The sequence below is a fragment of the Symphodus melops genome (genome assembly GCF_947650265.1).
Source record: "Symphodus melops genome assembly, chromosome: 7".
Lineage (NCBI taxonomy): Eukaryota > Metazoa > Chordata > Actinopteri > Labriformes > Labridae > Symphodus > Symphodus melops.
Window position 1 is genome coordinate 24,592,958 of NC_136697.1, and position 21,514 is coordinate 24,614,471.

The window sequence follows — 21,514 nt, forward strand, 5'->3', positions numbered from 1 at the left end:
TTCTCATGTATCAGCAGAGATATTTTAAAGCTACTGGGAGGAGTTTTTAACTGCTCATCAAACTGGCTGACATTAAAACCACAGCGAGCTATAAAAGCAAACTAGACCATATTAATCGACATTTTCCACTTTAATTTTATAAACTGATAATGGATTCAAAATAAAGTAACAGGAAATAAAACTATTCACTGTACTTTCACAATAGGAGCAAAGTTTGGTGAACTATGACCTCATGACGATGTTGCACAGGAATCGTTCGTACGTTTCTGTTATTTCACTCTTTAGGTCATATTTTTTCGTACCCGTCTCCTCCAGGGTGATGATCATAGTGCCGGGTCCAAACGAGTTCCAGGCGGTGCAGTTGTAAGGCGAGTGGAAGTCCGACTCCATGACGTTGTTGATGGTGAGAGTGGAGAGGACGGCGCCGCCCTGCGATGGAGGTTTACTCTGCTCCACCGTGTACCTCTCCATCAGGGTGCCCTTCTCCTTCTCCCACACGTTCTCCTTCCACGCCCAAACCTGAAACACACGTTTCACACCGGCTCATTAGCCTTCATTCATTTTCTCACAATGAATACGTGTTGAACTTGAATTCTGTAAGAAGTGGAACACGAAGTTATGAAAACATGAGATCGAGTGTTAGAAAGCACTCTTTATGCAAAAAAGCTCCAATCCTCCGTCCCTGTGATCTGCTACTTTAAAGGATGGCATTAAAACGGAAAAGTAAGTCCACGTCAGTGTAGGATTAAGTCGAGATCAAAGGCTTGCCACATCAGTACTCTCAAACATTAGTCAATCTGTAAATCTGTCGCTAATCAACACAGTAGGCCGAATCTCTTGGAGGCGATTTAAGCTATGTACCAAGACACAACTTTCAATATGTTTATTTGTGTGATTTTTATCCAAACTTCTCTATTTACTGCTGCAATCTCTCTCTTTCCCCTCAGGGATCAATAATGCTGATTTCCCTTTATCTTATCTTCTGTTGTATTAACCGGAGTGACTCACATGCAGACCCAAACACACACACACTCACACAATCAAAGGTAAACGTTCAGCAAACAGATGGGTCGTAGCTAAGAAAGGTTAAGCGAGTCTGGGCAGGAAATTCATTTGAAGAAAAACTGATTATTTTTTATCTTCACACCGCGGTAACGACTTTTTTTCTTCCCCTCCTGGTGGGGTTCACGCCTAACTATCTGCAGCAGCTTTTAAAGGCGAGTTAGAGAAAGAAATATTTCACACACAGAGCAGCAAGAGAGTACGGGCGATAAAAACTCAAGTGGGTTCCTCTACTTAAAACCTGCTGAGGTAGCAATTTGAGGATATTAAATATGGAGCGTGGTGATATCAAATATACATAGAGCCATATGTTAGACTAATATTCCTTTTAACCTGATTTTAAAAAAGTGAAAAAGGTGAACGTGATCAAGAGAGGATGACAGAAAGAAGAGAGCCGAACTCTGATGTTTATTTCCCCCCTACAACCATCTTTTCCTGCTTCGTCTTCAAAATCCAAACTGCCTCTTTAAAAAAAAAAAAAAAAAAAATCTCTCATCCTGCTGTCTTTATTGCTTTTTCTCAAAATAATTTTGTTGCAGCACCTTCTGTTTCTCCTTTTCAGTCTCTCATTGCCTCTTTTACACACACACACACACACACACACAGAGCATCATACTCCATATTTTATAAGTCTTTGTGTCTCTGCATTAAGCCAGGACTATAATGTCATATCACATTATACGCTCGGAGCTCTCTGCCACTGCGGCAGGGGGCTGAAGCTTCTAAAAGCTCTGATTTCTGTCATGTCGGCGCTGCACAATTGGATAATTGACGCTGAAAGGTACAGAATTTTACCCTCCCTCCATCTCTCTGCCTCTCGTTTCAATCTGTTTCACCCTCACACTCGTTCCAGCCTTCAAACTCAAATGTCCTTACTGGATTTATTTCCATTTTCCGGCTCATAATTGTGATTTATGAGAATTCTGGTATTACCCTCTTTTCAAAGGTTTATATCACACACACACACCAAACTATTCGTTTTGAATCTAATGTAATGCAGAGAAAGATAAGGAGGAGTGAAAACACAGCGCAGTGCTGCGGCGGCTGCACTTTCAGGAGTCTATTCCATTAGAGTTTGCTGCTGAGGCAATCTGTGTGAACACTTCCCTGTCAAGAAAAGATGGCCACCACTTGGAAAGGGTTCACTGAATTGGAACAGTTCGGCTGGTTGGTCCAATTTATTCTAAAATCAAGACAGCATGGATTGTGCACTGAACCTTTCATGTTGTAAAGTAACAGTTAGAGGTTTTAAAGTCACCATACGTACCTTATGATAGACACTTTTTCGGTTATTCTGATGGCAATTTATGTTGAAAACAAACAACCTGAGAACCTCTAAAGCTTTCTTCAAGAGCGACCTGACAGAAATAATTTCTAGTGCAAAAAAAAACCATTACTCTCTGATTAAGGATTTACATTTTTCACACGTGTCAGAAGTCATCGATAAGAGCAAGATGGGGATCTCACACATCTTACAGTAAAGAGAGACCACTAAAAAAGAAGTACCTACATCTACCTGGTTACAGAGAATCACTGATTTGATTCTGTTTTTACAATGACTCTACATTTAGTGTCATTGTAAAAGTGGCAGAATTTGTGAGCTCAACAATTCGGTCAGCATGCCCGACGGATCGAGTTAAACGGAGGTATGCTGGAGCCATCGTTTGGGAGCCACTTTCTTATAAAGCCTGAGATAAGATATGAGTTTCAAGTTTCTTAAAGCAAAGATCATAAAAGACATTAAAAAAAGGTATGAGGTGAGTTTGGATGCAGAAATTAGAGTCATAAACAGCAGTATGGGAGGCAGAGCCTTTAACGTTTTTTCTTGTCCCTTGATGAACCAGTTATAGGTTTGGTTCTGACTGAGTCTGAGAGACACCCTGTCCTTCTGCAGAGTAGGACAGCTTTCCTTTTTGCTCTAAGCTGACGGAGTTAGAGCTCGGAAAGGACACTTACCGCTCACTTATATGCTGCTATAGTCTTTCATGAGACTTCATACACCTAGCTTGTGCATGAATGCATTTGTGTGGCTTTTGTTGGTCCTTTAATCACAGACCAACTAATCATATTTCTGTTATTAACCAGATGTAATTGTTAATAACCAGACTTAATTAGAGGGCGAAGCTGTACTTTATTAATCCAAAGAGGGGAAATGACTTTTACACTCTGTAATTGAGACATGCTACACACACACGGAGCAGAATCTCATGGACATGCACTAATGGGGAGACGCCATTGTAAGGCGCTGCACATGAAAGAGCGGCCGAGCAGAGAGGGGATTTGGATGCCTTGCTCAAGGCCACGTCGTCGATGCTTAGTAAGTGAACTGGCCGAACTCCAGATTTGGTCCGGTTCCCAACCCAGGTCCCTTCAGACTGAGCTACTGCCCCCCAGCTAATTAACTCAAGCTAACAGCAGAAACTGTGTCCACCATGTCAACACTTCATGGTTCAGTTTGTGTATTTCTGTCATATCGTCCGAACACACTGGCAGCTCAGCCACTCTTGAACCTTTTACCAGAGGGGAGACCAGATCCTTCACACATACTCGTTACAGAATCAGAGGTCCATGCCACTCGGGGCGCCGAGAGTTTAGATAGAAAGGGAATAAAAATCATTTTTGTTTTCAGGGTGGACAAGGAGCTGCTGTTATCAGGATTCTGTTTGAGGAAAAGATGCAATCTGAAAAGGTCGAGCACCTCCGCAGCAGATTACAACTTCCGAGGATGGACTTACAATCTTATCAGGTGGGGGGGTGCTGGCGATGTAACACTTTATCTCTCCTCTCTCCCCTCTGACAGCGTACTGGACTGGATCACTGGAGATGATTGGAGGGCCTGAAGACGACATAAAGACGTTTGGATTACTACAGGAGAACGACACAAGCACTAAACAACACGTCACCTTTTAAAACTGAATCTATGGACCACCAGTCTTTACATGTTTGACTTTGTGAAAGCCTGGTTGGAGTTTTCTACATAACCATCCAAGTTTATAACACTAAGCAAGTGGCAGGTGTATTCATTGGTGCTAATTTAGCAGCTTAAAAAAGAAAAAATGTCTCTGAAGGTTTAGAGTATTTTTTTTTGGTCCAGAGCTGGAATTCCTTCAAAGGAAGCGGGCCTGGGGAAATGAGATGGACTTACAGGTTTGTTGGTTGTCATCTTAAAGAAAGAACATCTCTGTCTCTTCTTCTTTGATCCGCATCATGATGTACGATATAGTAAGAGCTATGACAGCTTTTGCTCACTGATTAAATCAGCCATTATAAGATGGCTTAAGAAATAGCGTGAGCACGCCAAACCTCAACAGAATACACTTCTGTATTAACATCTGTATATTAACAGATGATTTCTAGTGCAAAGAAATGATAATCAGAGAGGAATGTCAGCCCGCTACCTCATACCGCACACAGCATTTTATATTTTAAATTAACACACCTTTGTATTCATTTTGTAAATTTCTCCGCTTGTGAGATGAATAAAGGATTATCTTATTTTAAGAGCTTGGTAACTTTCTTTAATGACGCTCCTTTGTGCCTGTCTTTCTATTCCTCGTTCCTTATCTATATGTTGTGTTTAAGTTTGTTTCATTGTTTTAGATGCCTCGGAATAAGCAGCCACTATCTCATCAAGCCTTCAGGAACCTTCAATTTCACAAGGCTGTTCCAACGAATGTCCCCACTCTCCCTTTGGTGTGTGTGACACCCGATCAGTGCACAAAGAGTTAAGAACTATGTATTTGTGCTTCGTTTTGGCCCTCAGGTTGTAGTGAATCAGTGTTGACTTATGAAGTACTTGCTGGTGTCTTTGGGTCAGTGTTTTGACTTTGAAATATTGTCTTTAAAGCTCATAGAAATACTTGTTGAGTTTGGGTCAGGTTTGTGTTGGAATGAGTCAGACAGGTTTGACATGATACAAGGCGGGAGGCGTGATCGACTTTATGGCAGAGATTTAGAAACATGCATGTTGTTATTTTATTCAAACACATTATTGAGGTAACGTTTTTACATCATCTACCATGTAGTCAGACTCAGCTGTGGGTATGACTGCTCCACATATTCTACTTTTTCTTGAGTCCGTTTTGTCATTGATAGCAGAGTAATTATACAGCAAACTAACCGTTGACAGTGAGTGTAACCTCTGTCTCTCCCACTCCGATGCGGGGCACGATGGCCTTACAGACATACTGGCCTGCATCCGACTGGCTCACTGACTTCAGATAGAGCTGGTTGTTGTTGCTGAGCACCTGCACACACACACACACACACACACATTACACAAGTTTAAGTATGCATAAAGAGTGGGAGAGTAGATCTGTGAAGAGACAGACAGAGAGATGGTAAGAAAGGGGGGGATGAGCGGGAGGACGAGAGGGAGGGAGATCTATATTTAATTCATAAAACATGTTGATTTACTCAGCAGGCTCCATTAGGTTTTTTTTTTTCCTGGAGCTTTTCTTCACTTGTTAGCCATGAATTAAAGATTTAAGATATGAAGACTGAGTCTCTCTTCTAATCGTCTGCTTTGCAACTGAGCAAACATTTATGCAGTCTGGCTCTCGGATATTCATATACGTAGGTTGGAACTGGGGTTTTACCCTCATATATCTTGTGTTCTGAATATTAAAATTTGATGGTTTTGTAAAAAAAAACAAAAAAAAAAAAACTTCACATGTGACTTTGAGGTCAAATGTTATGCCATGGTTAGATGGCTCCTTCTCACCATGTTGGAGCCCTTCTTCGTCCAGGTGAGGGTGAGTGGGGGGTTACCGGACCACTTGCAGTTCAATGTGACATCAGAGTCCACGTCCACAGTGACTGGTCTGGGCTCCACAACCAGTATCGGGCCGACTGAAGGTGACAGAGTGAGAGAGACAAACTGTGGTTAGAAATAAATCATTGAAACTAAAAGTCGGAGTGGAGAAGAAGTCTAGGTTCCGACTAGAACACCACAAATCTATAAAAGATTAAAAATACATTAGGTCCCTAATTCAGTGAAGAACTTATCCGAGTGGAACTTTTCAAACTCTGGTGAGATTGGAGAGTAAAACCTATAATCAGTGTAACACAGGTCCCCTCTCCTCTGTTGATCCAATATTCTGTGCAGACAGGATTTTTCTTTGTTTTATCCAGGAGGAAACCTCCAATGATGAAAACGGAAACTAATGCAGAAGTGCAGTTCCTAAAGTGTCCACTAGAGGCTGGCTGCAAAAGCCAAGGATTCCCAATTAGGTCCCATACTAAAACAGTCTAAAGCTAATTTCAAGATTTGTAAACAGGATATGGGGGAATTTATTTTATACTATCCTGTTTTTTTTAGTGCAGTTTAGATTTTTAGGGGTGTGGCTCAGTTGATTGACAGGTGTGCATGTTGTGGTTTGCTTTCCTAAAGCTCCTGAAGCACTGACGAAAAACAGCTGATGCATTGACCAACATACACAAATGTCATTCTTCACAACACTCGAGTCCTTTCACTAAACGAAGGCAGTGGGGCTCTTTAAACAAACACTGATGCACTTAGCTGCGAGATCACAACAGAAAGTCTGACTCAGCTCAGGAGGGTTTTGCAGACTACTCACAGTGCACGTCCACCAGGATGCTGACGTTGGTGCTTCCCACGGCGTTGAACACTTGACAGGAGACGGGCTCGGTGAAGAAGGAGTGATCGGCTGTGGTGACAAACAAACTCTCTCTGGCCCCCTCCAGCAGCACGCCACCTTTCGCCCACCTGACAGAGACACACGTTTCACAAGTATTGTGTTATTTCACTTTGACAGAGACGTATATCCGAAGCATGATGGGTTTTAATCGCTCTTTGGAGGTGATCCAAATACTAGATTCCCACTATGAGACAATGAGTGTCTCTATATTATCAATTAAAGCTGTTAAACTAACATTCAGAAAGTGCTGATGTCAAAAGCTGCAGGAGTGATGCAAGTGGAAGAAATAAATCTATCTTATTTTCTGTCAGGGATTCGGTATCTCACCAGATATATAGCTCAAAATCATTCAACCATATTGCACATCTGCCATCAGATGACATTCTCATATACACTCAATAGGCTCCGTGCTTAAGTACCTGGCAGAGCTCCCACACTGGGACCCTCCGGTGGAATCTCAGATTAAAACCACTGACGAATTAAAGCCTTAGCGTTTAGCAATTTCCCTGCCTCAGTGCTGTCACTTCAGATAAAAGTCAATGTTTAATTGAACAATTGTTCAATACTTTCACCAATTCTGTTCTGCAAGCAGAAATTACGATTCAGGATCAGCTCCAGGTGGTGGTTACAAGAAGATTGGAATAGATGAAAGTAAATCTATTGGCATTAAACACAACTGCAGTCTGGTCTCTGAAGTTTGAATTAATGTAACACTAGCGCTACAGAACACTGACTACAAATCAGAGTCTATCTGAAACAAAGCTAAACAAGCACGCAGACGCAGCCTGACTGGGTGTGTGAGCATTGAAAGATGATTTTGCAGACAGCACGGATTGTCTCGTAGCAGCCAGCTGAAGCATCCACCGATCGAAATTGAAAACCTTTGCACCTTAATATCACTCGGACCCGAAAAAACGAATTATCTTAAAATATGGTCCAGGTATTAAACTTTGAAGGTGTTGACTTTTCGGTCTTCCACACCTGAAGCCCATGATGGGAGGGTTGGCAGACGCCTGGCAGGTGAAGGTGACTCGCTCGCCCTCCAGGACAGACCGAGGCTCGATGGAGAGGGTCACCATAGGAGGGTCTGCATGGAGGGAAACACATATAAACACATATATAGATAAATATACGACTAAAGACACGAGAAGAAGAAAAAAAAAAAAGAGTATATAGCACAGCTGTAATGTTTCAGTCTTTTCAGTCCCAAGCAGCATGATTGATTTCCCTCACAAATAATTCAAACATTCTATAAATTTCCTAATAAAATCGGATGTTTCACTCCTTTGCAGCCTTTCTAACACAGCACTGGTTACTGCAGCTATTTTCTCAGGAATTACTAACTACATTGGGTTCGAAAACACATCAATCTTCTTGATTGAAATTTCAAAGTTCACATTTTCTTGTGAGCAATCAGTCCTCAAGTCTCTCTTCGGGGACGTCACTGAAACAAAGAAAAGTTTCAAGTTTTCCAAATGTTGAAGAAAATCAAGTGGCTGAACCGGAAAGCGAGAAAATGACTGACCAGAAGGAGAGAGCCAAATCAAGGCAGAGAGCGAGAGGAAACCTTAAAGAGTCTCTGTTCTGTATACTGATGAATATACATGCAGATTATATTTGTCTTGGTTTTCAACAAATGCTGGGGCATCACATGATCCTAGCTTGATTTGACTGGTTGTCTAAACACAAACCGTCTGGCACCAATAGCTTGATCCACTATGACAGGGAAAAAAAGGGCAACATACGGTGGACGTTGAGGGTAACAGTGGCTCTTTTTCCCATCGGCACCGCAGGGTTGCTGGCCACACAGGTGAAGTTATGGCCACTGTCAGTGTCTGCTGGCGTGATGGGAAGGTAGCTCCTGGTCGTTACCCTCTTCCTGTCCGGAAGAACCTCCTACAAGGTGAAGAAATAAGGAGTGAAGGGGAGAAAAAAAGGGTTGTGAGTGGAGGATGGTGCAAGCAGAATTTAAGGAGAGGAGTGAAGAGAGGAAGATCAAAGACGAGGAGGAGGAGCAGAGTGGATGGAGAAGGACGGAAAGGACAAAAAAAGGAGGAGAGGGATCATGGGAGGAATACGAGAAGAAAGGAAATAGAAAGAGGGGACACAAGAGGGTTACTAATAAGCCAAGAGTGAAGATAAAAAAAGCACAAAATGGAAAATAAAGAGCAATCTGAAGGTAACAAGAAGTTAATACATGAACAGAGAAGAAACTTGAAAAGTGCAAAGATGAATAAAAACGAGACACTCTGTAGAAAGTCGTGTTTTGTTGTCTCTCTTCAAGTGCAGGAGTTTAATGTTGGTGCAGGAAAATAACTGCCGACAAAATGTTCCTTCAATTAACAACAAGAAATCCGAGTTTTTTAATGACACTGAGATGTGCATTTCTAATGAGAGCGGAACACTTCAAAAGAAGCAGAGACGCAACACACTGATGCTGAAATGTTTCGTTGAATAAAACAACCATTTTCTGCTTTTTCTCACTTATATGTTGTTTTAGATTCTTAAAAAACACTTTGGGATCAGAGGGCGTCGGTGGCCTAGCGGTCAGTGCGTGTGCGTTATGGGTTCAAAACCAGCCTGGGACACATTTCCCACATCTTGTTCCCCACTCTCTAAATCCCCCGATCTCTGACCCTGTCCACTGTCCTAAAGGCGTACAAGGCAGACAAATAAAGCTCGAAGCGGTGATCTAATTTGAAGAGGGCCTCTTTGGTTTTCAGTGGACGACTTTTTATGGCATTTTATGATTTCAACGGTTTCTTTATCAGTTGTACAAAAATGGAAAAGACAACAACTAATGTTGCCTTTCATTTGGAGTGGCAATGAAACATTAGACATAAATCTTTTCCAGCACAATACGAACATGCAACTCAGTCTTGTTAAGATTCTGGAGGCGGCATGATGTGCCGAGCAGCTTTAGAACCCGTTCACGAAGTGTGTACGGCGTGCACAGCGGTGCATCTGTGCGGTCAGTAACACAGTAACATTAGAGCAGCATGTAATATGTATGAGCCTGTGTGGGGGGGGGGCATTAAACTGGCTGCAAGATGTAAAAACATCTGTGTTTGAGTGTGTGAGTCACTGTTTGCTGCTGCCTCTACAAAAGCATGAGTGTGTGTGTGTGTGTGTGTGTGTGTGTGTGTGCCTTTGTGTGTGTGTGTGTGTGTGTGTGTGCATGCGCTTACAGGCATAATTCTCTGTGTGTAGGAGACTATATGAAAACAGCCAGAGTGTGCATTTAGGAGAGAAGAGTGCAAAATATATCACTGCAATAGTGTCATAAGTATATTTCCAACTATTGGCCGGATCCACAAAGTTTGCATCTGACCTGTGGCTTCTTTCCATCGTGTCGTTCCCTGCTCTCTCTCTCTCCCCTGTTTCTCATTCTGTCACTTGTCCGAGCTCTAAATAAAGGCTTAAATAACGTAAAAATACATACAGTATATGAATCTGTTCCCACATGCTTTACGTGTGGGAACAGATTTATACCAACCGGGTTTTTGAACGCAATTGCTGCTGTCCACTGCGAAGCGGGTCCCAGTTTACGAGCATTTAAGGTGTTTTTTTAAAAAAATATACATAAATATGGTCTCCATCTGGCCAGACATTGTCATTCTATCAAGAACCACACAGATCCCCTGCAGACCTTTCACTGCTTCCCCTGCATGCTGTATTTGCCTAATGCAGGACTCCTGGGGTGATTTGTGGCTCGAGGTGTAAACACTGTAATTCCCCTTTGGAAAGCCAGCAGCTAAAAGCATCTAAACAAACAAGCAGACTGAGAGTGGCGGTTATTAAAGAGCAAAGTGTTACTGATAGAATTTGTGCTCCAAAGTCTTTTAGGCTTTTCAAATTATGCAGATCTCATTTGAGTGTAGTTAACCCTTCATGATGTTACCTGATATAAATCAGGGTTTATGTGTACTGTACATGTGCGTTTGCTGTATATCTGCATGCACAAGTGTGTGTGTGTGTGTGTGTGTGTGTGCATGTGTGTGTGTGTTAGTGCGAGTGAGTCACCGTGGACTGGTGGGCCCCCTCTATAAAGACCCCATCCTTGGTCCACTGGATGTGTGCTGCAGGCTTGGCCCCGCGGGTCACACAGGTCAGGTTGAACGGTGTCCCCGCCATCAGCAGGAGCTCAGGGGACCCATCGACCACCGGGTCCTCAGGGGGAACTGGAGGAGAGACACACACACACACACACACACAATACACACTTTACGCAAGTTACAGTAATGGGTAAGTGCACTCATGTGTGCCGTACAGCAAAAGCTCTACATGTGCAGTAGATACAGCGTATACAGTCTATCGTATAACCAGCGACTTTTAAAAAGATAAGCACTCAGTGTTTTCTCTTAAAGGAAGTGATCCAGTAGGTGTCGCCCTTGAGCACCAGCATGAAACCAAAACAAACTGCTGTTTGGTGACACCTCCGCTCTCCTCCAGCGACACACCTCCAACCTTTGTCCCGTCGAGTTTGCACCAAGGAGTGATCAAACGTGTAATCTGTCTCATCTCAGGCTGTTGTGTTAGCAGTTTACACTGAATGTAAATTTAAACAAAATGGCCATGATCTAAAAATGCTTACGTGACGTTCAAATAATCAGTGAGTACAGTTTGTTATTCTTCCCCTCTCTGGTCCCTCACTTTAACAGCTTATACTGTACATACACAAGGGGGTGAGCCACGTTTTGGTGAATGAAGCCACAGTGTAGTCGTCATATTAAAACTGTGAGCTCAGCGTTTTTCTCTTGCTGTTGATGCCTCTTTGTTATTTGTAAATCCTCCTCGAATATCTCCTTTTTTTTTTTATAGTGTTCATATTTGTAAGCTTTGCATAAACAAGAGCCCCTTCTTGCCAAAAACAAAAGGTCGCGCCTTAAATACAGATGCCAAATGTGACTAGTCGGATAGGAAGCTCTACAAGATGGAAAATGTCAGTTCATGCCTCAAGAGCTACTTGACCTAATGTGTTAATGATGTTTTTCCTCAGCTGTCTCCATCTGCTGTTTTATTCTAATCTCTATAAGTAAATGATACGTACCGAGCATCAAATAGAAACAAACAGAGTTATATGTCACAAACACACTTTTTTGAAACAATCATTTTTGTCGATGTCTTCAGTCTCTTGAAAGATATCAAATATTGTATATTTGGATTATTTGACTTCTTGCTTCCATATGTCTTGGATCTTTTTACCCACAGCAAGAAAACCCAAGGATACCTGAAGGTGAAGTCCTATGTCGAGGCAGGTGGGGGACCTAACATGTAAGCATGTCTCATCAAATGAAGTGAAGAGCCAGTCGAAGCTCAGCCTCTAACTGCACAAGCTTTGACTTTACACTCACGTCTGATACGTTTTTGTTCTCCCTCCTAATTTTCAAAGACATGAACAGCATGAAGAGGACATTAAGAAAAATGGCGCCCCGGTGTCTGACTTACTGAGCACATTGAGTTTGGCCCTCCTGGAGCGCAGCGCGGCCTCCGTGGCCTGACACTCGTACAGAGAGTCATCAGACAGCTCCGAGTGGGAGATCTCCAGGTTGTACTGGCCGATGTCCAGAGCCCGCAGCACTCGGTACCTGGGCCAGGCTGCTTGAGAGACAAAATGACACAAGCACAGTCAAACAAATGCAGAGACGTTCAAGTCCGGGACTCACTTCATGATTCATACGCTTGTTAGAGTCTGTTTTGAAAGCTGTACTGGAAGTCATCCGTGTTTATCTTCGGGTCAGGAAAGCCTGACGCATTCGGAGGAAGAACTTGTGGAATGTGATTTAAAAATAGTGTACCACCTGGAAAACATGACCTACTGTTTTAAAATGATGGCTGGCATGAGGGTAGAGGCACATTACGCGCCGCTATTACAGCGATGAGTCATCATAACAGCACTGCCTTCACAAATAATCTGCGTCTGAGGATCTTTATTTTAGAGATACAGATGATGAGTTTCAGGTTGTAACACACACGCACACAACCACACAATATCCCATTTTTATCTACATTAAAAAAAAAGAGAATACACTTTAAGGGAAAGCTCAAGCTTCATATTTTGGTTAAAACTAACCAAAATAACCACCAACTAACCACCAATGAAATCTTCATTAGCTGTGCAAAAGTGTTGGCTGCATTGGTTTCATCGAGGGAAAACTGGGACCCCATTGGAGGAGGGAAACTTGGACAATCCTATCAGTCCGATGCAACAGTCCGAGATGCTTCTGAGACTTAAGAGAAAATTAAAATAAATAAACTTTGGTGGCGTTACTTTTTTCCCCCGACTCACCTCAACTGGGTGACGCCATCACGGAGCTTGGACATGAACAAGCTGAAGATAAGTCACAAGGTTTGTTCAACGGAGCCACAGCCCGAGTAGAGGTACAGTATAACAGTGTAGAAAATAACCACCTTCAAAGTGCCTTTTTTTCCATTTGTCTTGTGATTTTTTTGTTCTAGGAGACTTCAACAACCCCATTGTTTACCGGAGTACAGATACCTTTTAGAAAATGTTGTGATGTAATGTGAATATTAATACAACACTTGTTTAAAATTTGCTTTATTTTAACTTTTTTTCCTCAACCCCTACAGGAGCAGGAGTCGGACTCCAGGTGAAGCACCAAAACATCACCAGGGAGGGATTCAGGGTGGAAGTCTTCAGCCAGACCCCAATCAGTCTGCTGGACTAATGGTCCACATCTCCAGTGGTGAGCTCTGCCTCGGGTATGTGCCTGCATGGAGCCTCATTTACACACTGATTATGTTTGTATGTATTTACAGGAAGTTTTCCCAGGATAATGATATATGTACGTTGTGTTTTCCCCAGGGTTGGACTTGGATCAAACACAACAAACGTCACTCGCATAACAGTGTTAATTTAGTGGTGGTAATGACAGCTACGGCAGAGAAAGAGGTTTCTCCACCTCAGCACCCACAGTCAGATGGATGGGCCATGCTTTGAAGTTTGAACGTTTTCATTGTGAGTCTGAAAAGAAAGGAAGATCATCTCAACTCCTGACATGTTTTTATTCACCATCAGTGACTGAATTAGTGTTTTCTGTGACACCCGACAACAAGAAAAAAAACATCAAAGCTCCTTTGACACAAATAAAAACTGAACTGTGATTGCATTAGCTCCATCAATCAGAGACAGAGTGACGCAAGCAGGACCTGCATTTATGTGAAAACGTGGAAGCTCTTCATCATAATGCGAGGAGAGCATTAGCATTAATCACATTTATTTAAAAACGTTTTTTTAATCAACGCTGTGTGCCATTTTGTAAAAAAACAAAAAAAACAAAAAAAAAAACATACCATACAACCATGAAAATGCACACAGTACACAAACAGCTGGAGGGATCCTGAGCACACACAGATCAAACATTGACACATATACAATGATGCCATCAGTTCCTGTATGCTACACACACTGTGGAACTACAGGCAGCTCCGTTCCAATTACAACACCCCCCTCTCTCCCTGTTTGAACCCCTCGCCTCTCAGACAAAGACATAATTGAGCGTGACGTCCCACTAGGGGGCACTCATTGATCCTCCGTGCCCAATCCTAACATGACATCATGGATTCAGATGGCAGAGGCAGCAGGAAGGCAGGCGGGGAAGCAAGGAGTTGGGGGTGCGTAGAGGAGAAAGGAGGGTGCGGGGGGGCAAAAGTATTAGTGGAGATTACATCATCCACTCCAGCACCTCGCAGCATAGCAACCACAGAGGTGAAAGCACCCCGGGGAGAAGGAAAAGGAGAAGAAGAAGAAGGAGGAGGTGGAGGATGAACAATAAACTGATGCCTGCAGGATGTGTGCACATTTGTTGTGGACTGTTTGCAATGATACATGCAAGCATGCCTCATACATGTCATCATTTGTATTTGTCAAGGGTTGGGTTAAAAGTCTATTTGATTTGTTTACATGCAATCCATGTGTGAGTTTGTCAGTTTGTTTGGCGAATGGCGAACGAACACACATCTCCTGTACGTGTGTGGGCGTGCAAACTGCAGGTATGAATTCACAGCTCAATCTGCACTCCCACACTGTCATCAACAGCTGTATCAAAATCATACAGGGCGCATAACAACACACTCCAATATGTCAGACTTCATGCACCACCAATGCCTCATCAGAGTGCATTAACATTGTGTGCTGGTGCATCAACACTTTCACAGCACACACACACACTTGCCTCCATTAAGACATGACTTTGTGCTCACACTATAAAACAAGAGGAGCAGAAGATTGAGAGACAGTATGTCAGGGATGAGAGGACGACTGGCAGCACAGACGACTTAAGGATAAATAATGGACAGAAGGTGATGATGGATGACTGAAAAGCAGAGAAAAAGAGACAAAGAGGACAACGTGTTTATCAAACGCCGGTGTGTTTGTCAGCAGAGCTGTGCTCGCAGAAGGCTGCAAGGACAAAGAGAGCATTAGCAGGAGAAAGAGGGAAGGAGGAGGAAGGGAGGAGATGAAAAAAGAGGAGAGGAGAGATGGGAAGAAAGCAATGGAGAGGATCTGCATAACGCAAAATGATGGAGCGGTAATTTGAAAGACGGAGGAGCATGAATTAAACGGAGTGAGGGAGGAGAAGAAAGAGAGAGAGAGAGGCATGGATCAGGCAGGACTGACAAAATAAAAGGAGAGAAATGAAGAGAGAAATAAATTAAGAGAGGAACACATAATGAGAGGAAGAAAGGGGAAAAAGAAAGCAGGATGAATCAAAAAAAAAAGAGAGGGAGAGAAAGGGAGGCAATGAGGAGAAAAGGAGCGAGGGAGAAGGTGAGAGACAAAGAGAAGAGAGAGGGGAATTATGACAGAAAAGGGAGATATAGAGGAGACAAAGAGATATATTAGGAAAGAAGAGAAAGTGACAGAAAAGAGCCACAGGGAGAGAGGGAGGGGTAGCAAGAGAAATACAGAGTGATTAGGAACGGGAAAGAAAGGGCAGAAAGGAAGTAGAGAGAAAAAGACTGAAAGATTACACGAGAGCAAGAAAGACAAAGTGAGAAAAAGAGAGATAAGGGGGAATGAAGGAGGGCGAGCGAGAGAGAGAAGGACGAGGAGAGAAAGAGACAGAGAGACATGCTGACCTTTACTGAACCTGTGAATTAAATTGAGTTGAACACAAGATTCTGATCACATGTCAGATCATCACTTGGGTGACAGTGTGCATGTGTCTCTACTCTGTGTGTGCGCGTGTGTGTGTGTGTGTGTGTGTGTGTGTGTGCGTGTGTGAGAGAGAGAGAGGGAGGATGATGATGGTGTGATAACTTTGTGTGTTATATAGCGTGTGGTTAGTTGTGCTTTAACAGTGTGCTGAGAAATAAGATGTGTTCCCATCTAAAAGAAAGGTCACAAAGTCTTTTGTTTTCTTCGTGTTTATAATGTTACATTTTAGGAGGAGCGTTATTAGATAGTTTGGTAAAGTAAATATATGTGACATTTACAAATTAAAATGAATGTTTTCTTTTACTCTCAATTTATCAGGTAGTTTTAAAAATGGCTTTCAAGCACGTAACGTAAGGTTCGTCTAACAGCACTGATAGCTGCAGGCGTATGTTGGAAATTAATGAAAGACAAACTTTGTACTTCACATGACCTTTACGTCTAAAACTCAAACTTTACAAACACAAAACCTATGAAACAAAATGTCATACTCGTTGTCCCCGAGTGTAAATGAGGTTGAGAACATATGTATACAGCAGCCTCCTGCACCTTATCATCTATGAAGTTCTTACCTGAGTACAATGGAGCTTATTGAAGTCTTGTGTAATGCTGATGCTGGCTTTACTTCTTAATTATTTGCTGCCCCACAGACCCTGATGATCTAAGCATGAATGCAATAATGAAAATAATTGCACAATAAGCCTCTCCTCATACCCTACCCTAACCCTCCACTTGTTTGCACGTTGAGACCTGAAGTGAAAACACAAAGCGGTGCTCGACCAAATATAGAATGAGATTTCATGTGTTGTGTACAAGCTGCAATCTCCAGTGTTGAAAAATGAGGCCAATGTGAAAGTGCAAAAAAGCTCTCGTTCTAGATAGAGTGTCCACTTGAGGTTGGCTGCCAAATCCAAAGAAGTCGACAGCTTCTGCATAAAGATGCAGAATTTGAAGACGCAGGACACAACTTCGGTATTCTGAGTAGTTTTGACCATTCATGTGTCAGCAGACAAAACAGTACCTGTAGGAATGTAAAAACAGGAGGGTGTGTTTATATGTGAGGTTTTCATTTTCACAAACACATATCTGCCTGAAAGTACAGCTCAGGTTTTAACTTGAGTAAAACAAAAAAAAAAATCAGCTGTTTAAGAAGCCAATCTGGACCTCCAGTTTAGAAACGACTTCTCAAAACAAATTACAATGAAATCACGAGAAAGTATTTTTTTTTATTTGCAGGTTCACGCCGCTTAAATGAATCAGAGTGGAGCCTTTGTGTAACTTATTATTCAGAGTAAAATGAGACTCACGAGAAACAGCTAGATGGGCGCAAATCTGAGGTACATTATGAACCCAGAAATGATGTTTACACTGCAGACGTATCGGTGGGGTGGATTTGGCTTCTTTTTTTTATTAGAGCACATCGTCACATCTCAGGTTGCTTATTGGAATTTTAACTATGCAGCGCACAGAAAAGGAAACCTTGACTTGAATTACAGATGATTACCTCTGAGTTTGGAGATTAGTATCAAAGTGATTAAACAACAGAGACCCAAACAGGATAAAGAATTTGAGGAGTAGATTTCACATAAGTACTGAATTGTGCATTTTTCAATAAAAAAAAAAAAAAAGAGCATTTCACAAGCTGAAATGGTTTGCCAAGAAAAATCATTATTGGTAGAGAGAAGAGCAGCGACTAGCTCGGTCAATCATTTTCAGCATTCAGACAGCTACAATGATCACAGGTACTTTCTTTTCTGCTATTATCAACACTTCAGAGCTTCCTCCAGCCATTTCCCGAATGCAGAAAAAATACCTTTTCTCTGTCTATTGTAGCTTTGACCCTTTTACTCCCCTCTTTTTTGGTTGCATTTAATGCTTCCATATATTTGAAATGAAGAGTATTCTGCTCCTCTGTTGCACTCGCAGTAAGTCACTCTGGATGTGCGTGTCGGCTTATGCGAATGTGCGTCTGCTTTTGTCAGCAGTGTGAGGGATTTTCTCTAATTCAGCATGATATACAGGACTCATTTTTGCCCAGATTGTCACTCAGACGCCTCTCGGCTCTTAAACTCTCTCTCTCGCTCTCTGTGCACAGTGTTCATTCCCTTAATGGTAAAAAACCCCTACACTTTTCAGGCATAATAGCTTTTGTCAGGGTTCTTACAGTCAAAACTGAACCGAAACCGTAGCTGAGTTATTTTCCCTTCTTCACTTTACTTTGATCCCTACAGCTCAGGGAAGCTGTGAAGTCCCCCCGCCCCCCACAGACTTCAGTATCTCTTCCCTCATCCTCTCCTCACCTCGGAGCCCCTCGCCGATGCCGAGGGCCAGTCCGTCCTTGGTCCACTGTACGATGCCGCTGTAGTTGAAGATCACGCAGGACAGCACCACCCGTTCTCCCAGCACCACCGACTGGTCCGCTGGCTCCTGAGAGAAGCGAATGCACCACACTGCAACAGAGGGACAGAGAGAGCAATCAATTTTAAGTTCCCTTCATTGTGACCTGGCCGTGAGCCGCCATCTTTTATTGCACTGTATCGAGCCACACAGTCCCTCTCCGGCCTTATCGACTGGTGTTTGTCCATACGGAGGCCGTTGGGGTGGTTTATTGTGTGTCTTTATTGTGTATGGTGCTTTTACTACTTTTTTTATTGTGTTTTTATTGTGAGTGTGTTTTCAAATGAACCCTGTCTGAGTGGAATTTCTCTTGTTGGATGATGAAGTTCTAAATCTAGTGCCCTTTGTTTACGTATTACATTGGCTGAGTGGAGGGATGTGCATCTGATCACCAGAATAAAAGGACGTGTACTCTGAATCGAATTCACCTTGAGCCTCAAGAGTCTGACAAATCATTTGGATTGCTCTCCAACTATAATATAATATATTACAGACTTATAAACCTTCACCACAAATAATTAAACATGCTCATGAGGCTTTGAAAAGATACCTTGGTTTAGAATAGATATTTGAACATTATTTGGCACAGGTGGATTTGGGTTCTTTTCGGCTTCAATTTTCGTCTGTTTGCAGTGAATACTCAAAATACAATCCCCTTAAAGATCTAGTGTGATAGCTTGGAGATAGTTTGCATAGCACCTTATATTTCTGCATTTATTCCAGTGAAAAGTAACTCCAATGATTTCTGTTTTTGACCCGGCCTTGAGCCACAATTGCTTGGATTTGCATCTTTGTTATTCATCCGTGCTTTCTGCCTGTTTTGTCTCCTCCTTGCCCCCTTTTCAAGTTTTTCCCTGGACTTCACAGGGGCCTGTGTGTGTCTCTGCGTGGGCATTTGTAAGCGAAAGTGTATGTGCCTGCAAAGATGTATGTGTGCGTGTGCGTACGACCATCCTTGCCAAGCTGTGATACAGCCTGCTCTTTTTCATCACACAGTACAAAGGATTCTGCTTACACACTCACATTTCCTCCAGCAAAATAAGCCTTTTGGGCGATTGCAGAGCCACTGAAATACAAGGATATAAAAACTACAAGTGTAGCGCCGGCATACATTAGCACTCTCGCATAAAGAGAAAGTGTCAGGTGAGGAGGCGAGGCACTAACCCTCTGCTGTTTTCAGCCGTTTGCATCATCAGGTAAAATTGTTTCATATTCCAGAGAAAGTCTTGCGAGAAGGCGCGTTAATTAAGGGAGAGAAGAAGAAGAAGAAGATTGTGGCGCCTTAGATGACACATGCACACACACGTGCACGGGCACACACACACACACACAACCAGAGTGCACAAACAGCAGCTTCTGCACACTTGCAGCAGTGAATCACACTCAGTTTATGCACTTCACTCGTTCACTTACATGTGTTTGAGTCACACAGCTGAGGATACATGCAAGCCAACATGCTGTACACACACATACACACACACACACACAGACTTCCACAGAGTTGGTGTTTGTCTTCCCGGGGGCTATTCTGTTCTTGGATCATGGTTAAAACAATCCTATTAGCTAATTAAGGCAAAAGTGCTTAATAAAGCAGGCCGTGGCTCTGAGGGACACGTCTCTGCGGGATTCAAGCACAAAGGTGCAAACAACAGGGAGATTCACTGATTTGTCAGGAGGATTACACGACCTGTCATGTTATTTGTGCAGAAGGCTTCTTTTAACATAGACTGGAATCTTCAGACTTCACAGGGAGCACTTTGATGTTTCGTCAACTTTTCCTTTTGAATACTGAATCAGGAAGACGACCGCTGTGACTGTGAGCTCATGGAGCCGCTATCTGTTTGAAGTTAAAAGGGAAATCCTCCTTAAAAATCTTAACTACTGCAGTTGTTTGGTTGTTGTTGTTTTTTTTTTTCTGTCAAAGGAGAAAGAAGATGATGCAGTTCTGAAAAATCATCCCCTATACACATATAAGTTATAATGGATTTTTTCTTCTTCCAGGTAGCGAATTTGTTGTTTTTCAAACATCTTTAATGCAGCTAATAAATAGTGCAAAATCAGTTAGACTGAACAGGTTCCTCATATAAACCACAACTTTCTTTTATAACCACTGTGTTATAGGACCCGTTTAATTCAAGTCATGGACCTGTATTACTTCCTTACGAGGTTTGTGTTCAGGTTGATACTTTACTCGGTTATTTTCAACTCTGACAGTTTGCTGCCACCTTCGATTTCTTCTGTGATTTTTTTACAGTAGTGCTGCTAGCCTGACCCCACTCCCCCCCCCCCCACCCACCCACACACACACACACACACACACACACTGCTCACAATGTCAAACGTTTTTGAGATCTATGAAGGAAATTACTGATTTCTACCTCAACTCGTCCTTCTATCGGTAATATTCACCGCAAGCTAGCTGGCGGGAACTGTGACCTTTTCATCACGTGACCATCTTTGTGTATGTAATAAAGTAGCTTTATACTTTTTTCTGAATGACAGTACTCGTCTGTGTTGCTGTGAATGTCTGATTGCATTGATATAAAGACAAAGATTGAGATAGAATCGACACTACACGCTTCCAGTGTACTTCTTTACAGTAGGCCTATAGGTTTGCCATCCATGCTTGAAGGCCGACATATAAGAATATACATTATTTCAGTCTTTCTTGGACAGTTGATGTAGTTAATCTTTTTTTAATTAACTACTAACCCTAACCCTGAAACAGAACACTGAACACTAGGCTAACAAAGGGCAGCACAGTTATACTACTTGTTGAATAAAAGGATTTCCTGAATCTACTTCATTCAGAATTTTTTTTTTAGAAAACTTTGATGAAAGTGTAATAAATATTGGATTACAACTTTCTAAAACTTCACACTTTGTTATTTTCTTTGGATGGAAACTTTTGCATCTCTTTAATCTGCGGGAGTCGAAGACAAACAAAGGAGCTGAGACGAAACATGGGAAATGGGATCTGCTGCTGTTAAAAGGGAAGAAGAAGAAGAAGAAGGAGCGGCTGGGATGTGATATCCTGCTGACATGAGTGATTTACATGTGGGTCATGTTATGCATGATTTATGCAAAATTAACAGCTATTACGAGCGGGGGCCCTCTTCTTCATGTATAACTCTGTACAAAACAACGCATATCCTCCTGGGACGGGCTGCGGTGGGTTACAATGTGTGTGTGTGTGTGTGTGTGTGTGTGTGTGTGA

The 21,514-nt window shown here is 42.3% G+C and overlaps 1 protein-coding gene across 4 annotated transcripts in view; it reads right to left on the bottom strand.

Moving 5' to 3' along the window:
* The window catches only part of kirrel1b (kirre like nephrin family adhesion molecule 1b), a 73,993-nt gene that overhangs the window by 7,680 nt on the left and 44,799 nt on the right, over positions 1 to 21,514 (bottom strand). For 2 of the 4 annotated variants that reach the window (XM_079348433.1, XM_079348431.1), the window contains exons 2-11: positions 18,201 to 18,350; positions 12,171 to 12,320; positions 10,746 to 10,903; positions 8,468 to 8,618; positions 7,704 to 7,809; positions 6,642 to 6,790; positions 5,786 to 5,913; positions 5,183 to 5,309; positions 3,798 to 3,898; positions 303 to 519 (exon numbers count right to left, since the gene is read on the bottom strand). In XM_079348433.1, coding sequence (XP_079204559.1) covers positions 303 to 519; positions 3,798 to 3,898; positions 5,183 to 5,309; positions 5,786 to 5,913; positions 6,642 to 6,790; positions 7,704 to 7,809; positions 8,468 to 8,618; positions 10,746 to 10,903; positions 12,171 to 12,320; positions 18,201 to 18,350 — 1,437 coding nt within the window. Of the gene's footprint in view, positions 1 to 302; positions 520 to 3,797; positions 3,899 to 5,182; positions 5,310 to 5,785; positions 5,914 to 6,641; positions 6,791 to 7,703; positions 7,810 to 8,467; positions 8,619 to 10,745; positions 10,904 to 12,170; positions 12,324 to 18,200; positions 18,351 to 21,514 lie in introns of all 4 variants that reach the window. The other 2 variants (XM_079348432.1, XM_079348430.1) reach the window with 1 other exon arrangement.